Source organism: Procambarus clarkii, chromosome 39, assembly GCF_040958095.1.
Source record: "Procambarus clarkii isolate CNS0578487 chromosome 39, FALCON_Pclarkii_2.0, whole genome shotgun sequence".
Taxonomy (NCBI): Eukaryota; Metazoa; Arthropoda; class Malacostraca; order Decapoda; family Cambaridae; genus Procambarus; species Procambarus clarkii.
In genome coordinates this window covers 1,808,668-1,819,885 of record NC_091188.1, presented here as the reverse complement: position 1 = coordinate 1,819,885, position 11,218 = coordinate 1,808,668, and the positions used below count along the sequence as shown (strand labels likewise).

The 11,218-nt window shown below is 43.7% G+C and overlaps 1 protein-coding gene across 1 annotated transcript in view; it reads left to right on the top strand.

Moving 5' to 3' along the window:
• Positions 1-5,059: 5,059 nt before the first annotated feature.
• Positions 5,060-11,218, top strand: part of LOC123751385 (zinc finger protein ZIC 4) — a 44,625-nt gene continuing 38,466 nt past the window's right edge. The window contains exon 1 of the mRNA XM_069337977.1: positions 5,060-6,115. Coding sequence (XP_069194078.1) covers positions 5,311-6,115 — 805 coding nt within the window. The 5' untranslated portion in view covers positions 5,060-5,310. The remainder of the gene's footprint in view (positions 6,116-11,218) is intronic.

Here is an 11,218-nt window from a genome sequence, read left to right as displayed (position 1 = left end):
TGTGTGTGTGTGTGTGTGTGTGTGTGTGTGTGTGTGTGTGTGTTTGTGTCCAGGAGGGGTGGGTGGGGGGGGGGAAACAGCAAGGGAGGGAGGAGTGGGGGTGGAATGGATGAAGATCTAGGAGCAGGAAGAAGAGGAGGAGGAGGAGTGGTGTTAGAGGATGTAGTGAGAGGGGTCTTGGAGGAGGTGATGATCGGTTTAGCCACGGCCAGGCCACAATAGTTCAGTTGGACCGCGACTTCTACCCCCACAATGGGGTCTCGGGCCGCCCCCTCACTCCCAACAATGCTCTCCTTCTCCCTCCCACAAAGCGTCTTGAAGGAGCCTTTTGATGTAGTTTTCCCTGAGGCTGGATAAGAGGCCAATGGAGATGAGCTTCGGGGCGATGGAATGAGAGAGAGAGAGAGAGAGAGAGAGAGAGAGAGAGAGAGAGAGAGAGAGAGAGAGAGAGAGAGAGAGAGAGAGAGAGAGAGAGAGAAAGAGGGGATAAGGTAGGATAGAAGGGAGTAAGGTAGAGACGTTCGTGTAGTAAGGGAGGAAGAGGGAGAGAGGGAAAGAGAGAGAGAGAGAGAGAGAGAGAGAGAGAGAGAGAGAGAGAGAGAGAGAGAGAGAGAGAGAGAGAGAGAGAGAGAGAGAGAGAGAGAGGGAGAGAGAGAGAGAGAGAGAGAGAGAGAGAGAGAGAGAGAGAGAGAGAGAGAGAGAGAGAGAGAGAGAGAGAGAGAGAGAGAGAGAGAGAGGGTATAAGGTAAGGGGGGGGGGGAAGGAAGAGATGTTAGTGTGGTTGTTTATATATAGTTAATTGGCTGGTTAGTTGTTTTGGTAGTTGGGTGGTTCATTGTTTAGGTGGTTGGTTGTTAGAGGGGTGATTGTTTGGTCTTCCTTTTAAATGGTTGGGTGGATGATTGATTGGTTGGTAGGTTGGCTGCTTTGCCGATGATTCGTTAGATTTTGATTGGTTGAGTAGTTAGTTTGTTGATTGGTTAGTTGATTTGGTTGATTGGTTACTTGATTGAATTGATTGGTTAGTTGATTTGGTTGATTGGTTAGATTAATCGTTTGATGACTCGTTGGTTAGGTTAAATACTTGACTGGTTGGTTTGTAGGTTGTTAGATGTCTGGTTGATTGGTTAGTTGGCAAAAGAGAGGATTGACTTGCTACATAGCTGACTGGTTGGATGGCTGGCGTGCTAGCTGATTGGCTGGTTAGCTGGTTGACCAACAGTGGTGATTGGTTGTGTAATTAATGACAGTTGGCAGACCCAATGTAAAGGTCATTCCCCCCCCCCCCCCACGAACCTGTCATTTTCCCACGTCTTAACAATTAATTGTCCTTGTAATTGTAATTGTCCTTGTAATTGTAATTAATAATTGTAAATTGTAATTCCACGTGACAATCAACTGGTCAGAAGGAAGATCATTCCTTCTGAAGATGTATTAATATACGAAAGTACTTAAGGAAATTCCTGTTTCAATTCTTCTTCCGTGGTCTGACACTGTCACATTTTGCCATCACGTGTTAATTTTCGTGATTTACACACACATACACATACACATTATATATATATATATTATATATATATATACATATACATATATATATATATATATAATATATACGCCAGATGCGTATATACTGGTGTCCTGTACGCCAGATGTAGAGTGCTCCTGGTATTATGGGTTCGAGTCACTTCTGGGGTGAGTTTTCAGTTGCATATATGCCTGGAAACTGTTCAGGCTTGTTCGCATATATATATATATATATATATATATATATATATATATATATATATATATATATATATATATATATATATATATATATATATATATATATGTCGTACCTAGTAGCCAGAACGTACTTCTCAGCCTACTATGCAAGGCCCGATTTGCCTAATAAGCCAAGTTTTACTGAATTAATATATTTTCTCTAATTTTTTTCTTATGAAATGATAAAGCTACCCATTTCATTACGAATGAGGTCAATTTTTTTTATTGGAGTTAAAATTAACGTAGATATATGACCGAACCTAACCAACCCTACCTAACCTAACCTAACCTATCTTTATAGGTTAGGTTAGGTTAGGTAGCCGAAAAAGTTAGGCTAGGTTAGGTTAGGTAGGTTAGGTAGTCGAAAAACAATTAATTCATGAAAACTTGGCTTATTAGGCAAATTGGGCCTTGCATAGTAGGCATAGAAGTGAGTTCTGGCTACTAGGTACGACATATATATATATGTCGTACCTAGTAGCCAGAACGCACTTCGCAGCCTACTATGCAAGGCCCGATTTGCCTAATAAGCCAAGTTTTCCTGAATTAATATATTTTTTTTAATTTTTTTCTTATGACATGATAAAGCTACCCATTTCATTATGTATGAGGTCAATTTTTGTTATTGGAGTTAAAATTAACGAAAATATATGACCAAACCTAGCCAACCCTACCTAACCTAACCTAACCTATCTTTATAGGTTAGGTTAGGTTAGGTAGCCGAAAACGTTAGGTTAGGTTAGGTAGGTTAGGTAGACGAAAAACCATTAATTCACGAAAACTTGGCTTATTAGGCAAATTGGGCCTTGCATAGTAGGCTGAGAAGTGCGTTCTGGCTACTAGGTACGACATATTATATATATATATATATATATATATATATATATAAAGGAGCCTGGTTGAGGAACGGGCCGCGGGGACGGTAAGCCCCGAAATCACCTCAAGAAGAAGATCCTCAGACCCTGCTCCCTCAGCCCGTGCAACATTTCCTACTGAGGCGTAGAATGTGTCCTCAGCTCCGTCAGGCTGAGACACAACCTCCAAAGACCCATTCATCAATGTTTATATTTTTGGTTTGGTTTTATAATAGGAAACATTATTTTCATAGATACAAATTAATAAGATATTTTATAATTCTGTGTATAGTTAGGCCTAGGGGTAGATTAGCTTAGTTGCTTTGGTTCTATTAGCAATTATTTGCTTTTGCGGTGCGTAGATGAGGCAGTTAAGAGAGAGAGAGAGAGAGAGAGAGAGAGAGAGAGAGAGAGAGAGAGAGAGAGAGAGAGAGAGAGAGAGAGAGAGAGAGAGAGAGAGAGAGAGAGAGAGAGAGAGAGAGAGAGAGAGAGAGAGAGAGAGAGAGAGAGAGAGAAAGAGAGAGAAAGAGAGAGAGAGAGAGAGAGAGAAAGAGAGAGAGAGAGAGAGAGAGAGAGAGAGAGAGAGAGAGAGAGAGAGAGAGAGAGAGAGAGAGAGAGAGAGAGAGAGAGAGAGAGAGAGAGAGAAAGAGAGAGAGAAAGAGAGAGAGAGAGAAAGGGTGGTCCCGAACATGGAAGTGAGCAAAGAACTGCTGAAGAAAAGTTCGCTCATAAACAGTTATGAGCCGCGGGTGAAGTGTAGTTCATTGTTCAAGTATTGGAAGCGAGTGAAGCACTTTACGATAAGTGCTTCCAACGTAATCGGTTGAATGTTACGTGAAGTTACAGTTACCTCGTAAACCTTGCCGGACTTGGGAGGATTTAGTGAGTTTCTTGAGCACTGGCTGGTATAGGATCACCCGCCCGGCTCTCTGGTGGATTGGTGTGGGTTGCTATACCACAAGGGCCGTGACGAGGGTTCGAACCTACGTCCAAGAGGATCCCAGACGCGCTTTAATCTCTTTTGACTGTGGTGGTCTTGGTGCCTATACTACCACCAGTTACCTGGCTTTATTACTGGAGGGAATAGCAGTGGTGCCGCCTGACCTGGTGACTCATAGTAGAAGCAGTGGTACTTTCTTCCCTGCCACATTTTTAAGTTATTACTCAACCTAAAAACGGATTTTGAGTATTTTGTATGTCTATATCATGTCTCCTATGTCTCATATCTGCCTGTATAAATAAGTTTGTCCTCTGCAGTATCTTCTTGGTCTAGCTTGTCCTGGTCACTGGTAATAATGTTGGTGCCCCTGCCTACGTTACATCTCTGTCAAGGATGTTGCAGCTTGATATTTCCAATCTGATGATCTACGCTGGGTTTAATGTACTTTAAATGACAGGTACTCGGTCGGATTTGCCTCTCGCTGGATTCACGACTTATTTAAATATTTCTAAAGTATATCCTCTTGGTCCGAGGGGCAGTTTATGGGATTTGTTGCTCTCGTCTCTTGACCTGTCCCGTGCTCCCCTGGATCTTCAATTTTCCTCGTCAAATGGCGACAATCTCTAAGCGTTTTAGGTTTGCCAGCCTTCTATCCCCCTCCTCGTCTGGGCCGGCCAGTGTGGAGCTTTGCCAGTGTTGTGGCTGGCCTGGTAGCTGGGTCGTGGCTCTCCTGGGGTAGCCTCTACTGAGCTTCCTGGGTAGTACCCCATGCCCACGAGCAGGGGGGCACCGCAGGGAGCTGGCCGAACACAGCTCGTGCCACATTAGACGCTGCTCTTCTGGCACTGTTAATACCTCGTTCCAGATGCAGCTCCTAGGTTGACGCTGGGAGGGGGGCCTGGTGCAACAAGCCTTGCACCGTACTAACATTGTCCGAGGCAACTCTTGCTGCGTAATTTGAGCTGGTGACGTGGGTGGTGGCGCTGACAATGTGCCCCGCGGGGCTGCCATGTTGTCGCCTTGACTCTCCCGTGTCACATGGCAGGGGTCACCAGCCCCCCGGGTCCCGCCACCAGGAGTCCTGCCCTTCCCTGCCCGACCCTCCTCTCTCTCTGGCAATGTAAACGTCTCATTTTAACTGTTCAATTCAACTGCAATACAAATATGAAATTATAATATGTGCAATAAGTTTATATAAGAACTAAGCTCTGAATGTTTGTATTAACGCGCCTAACCCAGCCTATACTCCCTCTGGTCCTGCCCAGGAGCCTACTGAGACGCTCTCCAGGAGTTCCAGATTAGCTCCGCCTTCCCTGGGTTTCTCATTCCCGCCTTCGAAGAGGCACTCTGAGAGGTGATTGGACAGAATCCTCGAAGGCGGAGCCTGCTTATCGCGACTGACCAATAGAAAACGAAGTTGCCGAGGGGCGGCGCTAGAGGCGTGGTCTCGACCCCTCCCGAGCACCAATGAGAAGCCTGCGTGGTGAGCCCCGCTGCGCGCACCAGTGGCCAGGCGGGACCCCCTGTGGAGCCCAGCAAGCCCTCCTGCTATAGCCTTAATGATGAATCGTGGAGAGTTCACACGAAGCCCAGGTGCTGTGGTGAGTGTAGCGCGTCGCACCGCTCCGGCGGAGTTAGTCGCACGCTTGACCGCGTAATATACGGAGTGCCACAGTGACGAAGTTCAGTGCGAGAGAAGTGAAGTGTTGTGATTATTCTTGAACGCACAGGTTATTTGTTATCAGCACAATGTTGAACCCTTTTATGGATAGTGGGCACATGGGTTCGCTGATGGGGCATAAGTTGAGTCCGCCCACCCATCACATGAGTACGGACGGCTTGACGCACGCACAGGGGAACCAGTACAACAATGGGTATGGCATGTCGCATCACACCATGCATCACGGCCACATGGGTACCTACCCCCGGGATCTGTTCCTCCGGCGGGATCACATGGCCTCCCTGGGCACGCTGGGCACCCACGAGCTGGCCAACAACCATCAACACACAATGTTCGGGGCCACACTAGCGGGCCACGACCCGTCGTCCATGATGTTCCCCGGCCTCCACGACGCCCATCACGGCCACATGAACAACATGAACAGACTGGCCGGCATGGACTGGTCGCATCAACAAATGGGTTCACAATTCCATCCGGGGATGAACCACATGAACATGAGCCCGATGGCCGCCGCCCACGCCCCAGGTGCCTTCTTCAGGTATATGCGGCAACCCATAAAGCAAGAGCTGTCGTGCTTATGGGTGGAGCCCGACCAGCCCAACCCTAAGAAGCCCTGCAACAAGACATTCACCAGCATGCACGAAATAGTGACTCATATCACAGTGGAACACGTAGGCGGGCCCGAGTGCACCAACCACGCCTGCTACTGGCAAAGTTGTCCGCGCAACGGCCGCAGCTTTAAGGCCAAGTACAAGCTGGTCAACCACATACGGGTCCACACGGGAGAGAAGCCATTCCCTTGCCCCTTCCCAGGATGTGGAAAAGTCTTCGCTCGCTCAGAGAACCTCAAGATTCATAAAAGAACTCACACGGGTAAGTGCTGAGCTCAAGTAGCTCTAGTGACGAAACTAATTGTTGGCTCCTGTAGCTCTTGAGCCTCGCCTTGGTGTCTATAATGTTAAGTGTTTGTACAATAAAATAATGTTAGCACGGAGGTGGAGAGAGAGAGAGAGAGCGGAAGGACGGTCATTTATCTTCTTAACGTTTAAAGTTAGCCAAGGGCAAGTTTAGGAAGGGTGAGAGGATGAGCGGTCGGCCACCGGTAACCCGCCGCTCTGCTTCAGTTATCATCTGTGCTGTTCCTGTCCGCACGCCCTCGCCTCAGCTCCGTGGGCGAGGCTAGTAATATATCCTCGTGTGTGTGTGTGTCAGTGCTCTCAAGCTGAGGCATTTATAGAATTTTGTCATTGCTTGAGCTGCGGTGAGTGTGGGTCGCGGGTGCCAGCGGCGGTGAGCTGCCTGGGCTGGAACTCCGCCGGGAATGGTGAAGGTGGCGGTGATGGTAGCGGCTGTGGTAGTGGTGGCACCGGCGGTGGCAGTGATGGTAGTGGTAGTTGTGGTAACGGCAGTAGTATCGGTGGTAGTGATGGTAGCGGCGGTGGCAGCTGTGGTACAAGCCATGGCAGTGATGGCAGCGACGGTGGCAGCTGTGTACAAGCCATGACAGTGATGGCAGCGGCGGTGGCAGCAATGGTACAAGCCGTGTCAGTGATGGTAGCGGCAATTATAGTGATAGTGGCGGTATATCTTGGAAGGAAGTTAAGACTCACTCTACCTGTCCGCTCTCATTACTGCTACCATTCCTGTACGTTGAGTATTACTCACGATGGGTGAAAGAACCGCAATTTCACAAAACACTCATCTCTCTGAGTGTTGTAAGCCAATACTTAACTAGAAAGCCCATTTTAATCCAAATTTTTGTTTCCGAGTTTTCCATATTGGCGTTGATAACATAATTAACTAATCTACATTAATTAACTGAACGTGTGTTTTTGAGTGATTTGGGTCTTGGCGAAAATCGACCATTGCACCATCACGATGCTTCAGTGATATCATGAACTACTGTGGTAAGCATTAGGTGTAAGCGCACCAGTATGGAATTACTAAGAGTGCAAGGAAAATGTATATAATGCGTCTATGTGACCTATTGTACTTAATGCATGGCTTTGAGGTCCATAAAGTGACGAGTAGCGTGGATGGAGCCCTGCATACTCTCCACGGCAAAATATTTACGAAAAGGTGTAGCCTAATTTTTGGTGTTTAGGCTTTTTTACTGAATTTAATTTCAACTCTGCGTGTAGGATATATATATATATATATATATATATATATATATATATATATATATATATATATATATATATATATATATATATATATATATATATATATATCGACAGTTGACTTTATAGTCCTGAACTATATTTAGTAGGCCTAATAGAAACTACTTGCTCAGTTAGCAACTGTCACCGGCTTAATAACCCACCAGTCTCATAAGCCTTAAGCCTATAACACTAAAATAAAATCTAATAGTTTTTTTTCCTTCGACGTAAATGTCACAAATGACAATTGTTGTCGCTGGAGAAAATCTGTTCTAGTCACTTTTTAATTATATTTCTTTGTTCGTTGTATTATTTTGAGTTCTCAAGTTTACTATTTTGGTATCTCTGCTTTCTCTTAGAATAAACTGCATGGTACACGTTCTGAAAAGTTTGTGCTTTGTTTATATCAAAATCTGCCTCTCTTGCTGGAATTCTTAGTGTTATATTCTTTCTGGTCGCTAAGTGAATATAACAATTCTCTTGCTGGCTTGGTTAATGCTTGTGGCTGTGATGGTAATATTCTTGTTCGGTACTGCTAATATTCCTGTCTGTGCTGTTAATATTCTTGTCTGTGCTCTTAACGTTCTTTTCTGTGCTGTTAATATTCATGTCTGTGCTGTTAATATTCCTATATTTTGTTAATATTCCTGAGAATGCTGTTAATAGTCCTGAGTATGCTGTTAATATTCCTGAGTATGCTGTTAATATTCCTGAGAATGCTGTTAATAGTCCTGAGTATGCTGTTAATATTCCTGAGTATGCTGTTAATATTCCTGAGTATGCTGTTAATAGTCCTGAGTATGCTGTTAATATTCCTGAGTATGCTGTTAATATTCCTGAGTATGCTGTTAATAGTCCTGAGTATGCTGTTAATATTCTTGTCTGTGCTGTTAATATTCTTGTCTGTGCTGTTAATATTCCTGTCTGTGCTGTTAATATTCCTGAGTATGATGCTGTTAATATTCCTGAGTATGCTGCTGTTAATATTCCTGAGTATGCTGCTGTTAATATTCCTGAGTATGCTGCTGTTAATATTCCTGTCTGTGCTGTTAACATTCCTGTCTGTGCTGTTAATATTCCTGAGTATGCTGCTGTTAATATTCCTGAGTATGCTGCTGTTAATATTCCTGAGTATGCTGCTGTTAATATTCCTGAGTATGCTGCTGTTAATATTCCTGAGTATGCTGCTGTTAATATTCCTGAGTATGCTGCTGTTAATATTCCTGAGTATGCTGCTGTTAATATTCCTGAGTATGCTGCTGTTAATATTCCTGAGTATGCTGCTGTTAATATTCCTGAGTATGCTGCTGTTAATATTCCTGAGTATGCTGCTGTTAATATTCCTGTCTGTGCTGTTAACATTCCTGTCTGTGCTGTTAATATTCCTGTCTGTGCTGTTAACATTCCTATCTGTGTTGTTGACATTCTTGTCTGGTCTGTGTAATTTCATCTGTTATCGCTGTGTCTGTGCTAATATCCCTACATTAGTTTAAACGTATTCACCTTCTCTGTTAATATTCATAGCTCATTCTAGTATTCCGCAGAGCTATGGTAATAATAATCCTGATTGCTTTGCCGTGACAAACGGGTAGAATGCCGTGACAAACGGGTAGAATGCCGTGATAATCTACCCGTTTTGCTTGTTTTGTTTTGTTTTGCTCCAAGATGCCATTTTCCTGCGCTGGTGTTTCTGGATGATGGAAGGATATGCTTTTAAATGTCTATATTATCTCTTGTTTTGCCGGCTCTCTTAGCTCTTCGTTTGTTTTATCTTTGCTTTGTGTTGTGGTTTACCCTCAAGATAACCTCAAGATATCCTCAAGATAACACTAATTGTTGCTGTGAAGAGTTTTGTCTCTCGGTCTCCTTATGGAAGTCAAGTCAATAAACCCAGTCCATGTTGTGTTTGAACTCCAAGATGTCCTCTCAATTTCCTTTTAATTTAGGCCTCCGGTAGGCCTCCAGTAGGCCTCCGGTACACATCCTTGCCTCGGGCGCTGCGTACATTACTGGTTAGGTTTTCCAAATGCGAAATATCTCCCTATTATATTCGTAATTGGTTTATGCCCATTTGTTTACGAGTTAATTAACAGTAGTCTGGCTTAATAATGGTTACAGTACGCTTTGGAAATATTAGTTACTCCTGGCTGTGTTAATTTTAATTAGTAGGCTTTGTTAATATTGGTTACAGTAGGCTGTGGTAATATTAGTTCCGCCAGGCCTAAATTAATATTCGTTACAGTAGGCTGTGTTATTCTTAGTTACTCTAGTCTATGTTAATATTGGTTACAGCAGACTGTGTTAATATTGGTAACCGTGGGTGTTGTTAAGACTTGTTACTATAGGTGTTTTTAATATTGGGTATTATGTGTTAATTATTAATGTGTTAATAATTAAGAATGTGTTAATTATTAATAATTACATAAGGCTGTGTTAATATTGGTTACATTAGGCTGCGTTAACATTGCTTTATCTAGGTTGTGTTAATATCGTTTACATTAGGTTGTGTTAATATCGTTTACATTAGGCTGTGTTAACATTGGTTTATCTAGGCGATGTTAATATTGTTTACATTAGGCTGTGTTAATATCGGTTACTGTAAGTTTTGGTAATATTGGTTACTCTAGAAACTGTCAACTATGTAAACGGAAATTGTTAGTGACGCGTGTGACGGGCACTGTCAGAGGCGACAGTTACAATCGATATAGTCGACAGTAACTACTCTAGGCTGTGTTAGTGCTAGATATTGATTGTAACAGCTGTGTTAGAATCGGCTGCTATCGGATGTGCTAGTATTAAGTACTATGGACTATGCTAGGAACTAGTTAGTATTGAGTATGTTGGTGTTAAATAACTGTTGGATATGTTAGTAAATAGTTACAATCGTGTGAATCCTAGTTATTCCGCCCTGTGTTAGCCTAGGCTACTGTGTACCTTCAAACGCAACCTAAACCCTGCTAGAATTTCCTAGGCCTACCAACGGCCTGTATAAATATTATTAACTGATTTTTTTTTTAATTTTGCCCCGAGGGGCGAGTTTATTGGGCACCGCCACTCAATAACGGACATTTAAATATTAGTTATTGTTTGTCTTACTAGTATTTGCAACCCTCACAATACGCTGACTAATTCCTGGTTACCTGTATACTGCTGGGTGGACAGGGGCATTAGGTGATATGAAATGAGCCCAACTATTTCTGCCCCGCCTGGGATTCGAACTCGGAAAATTCCTGATTGTGAGTTGCGAACGAACTGGACTGATCGTTCCCTCAATTGTTCGGGACCCTAGTATATTATAATATAATATTATATATTATATATATATATATATATATATATATATATATATATATATATATATATATATATATATATATATATATATATATATATATATATTTAGGGCCCCACGGAGGTTGTGGTCGGTGGGGGTAGGTACAGCTGGTAGTGGTGGTGGTAGTTGTTCCATGGTGGTTGTAGTGGTGGTGGTGGTGGTGGTGGAAGTGGAAGTTCCCTGTTGTGGTGGTGGTGGCAGTAGATGTCCCTTGCGGTGGGTGGTGGCTGGGATGGCCCAACCCTCACATACCGAGTACCAGTGGTTATAGCCACCAACCTCTCTCTCTCTCTCTCTCTACCTTCCTTCCCTTCTTCCCCCATCACCCATCCCAACCGGCATCCCTCTACCTAACTACGAGTCTGGTTGCGGTTACCTTATCAACCAGTCGCGTGCTCTCGTGGTTCGCCTTATCAGGGGAGACTCACGATACACCTGTTTTCCGACGCTGCTGTTGAGCTTCTGCTACAAGAGGCCCTT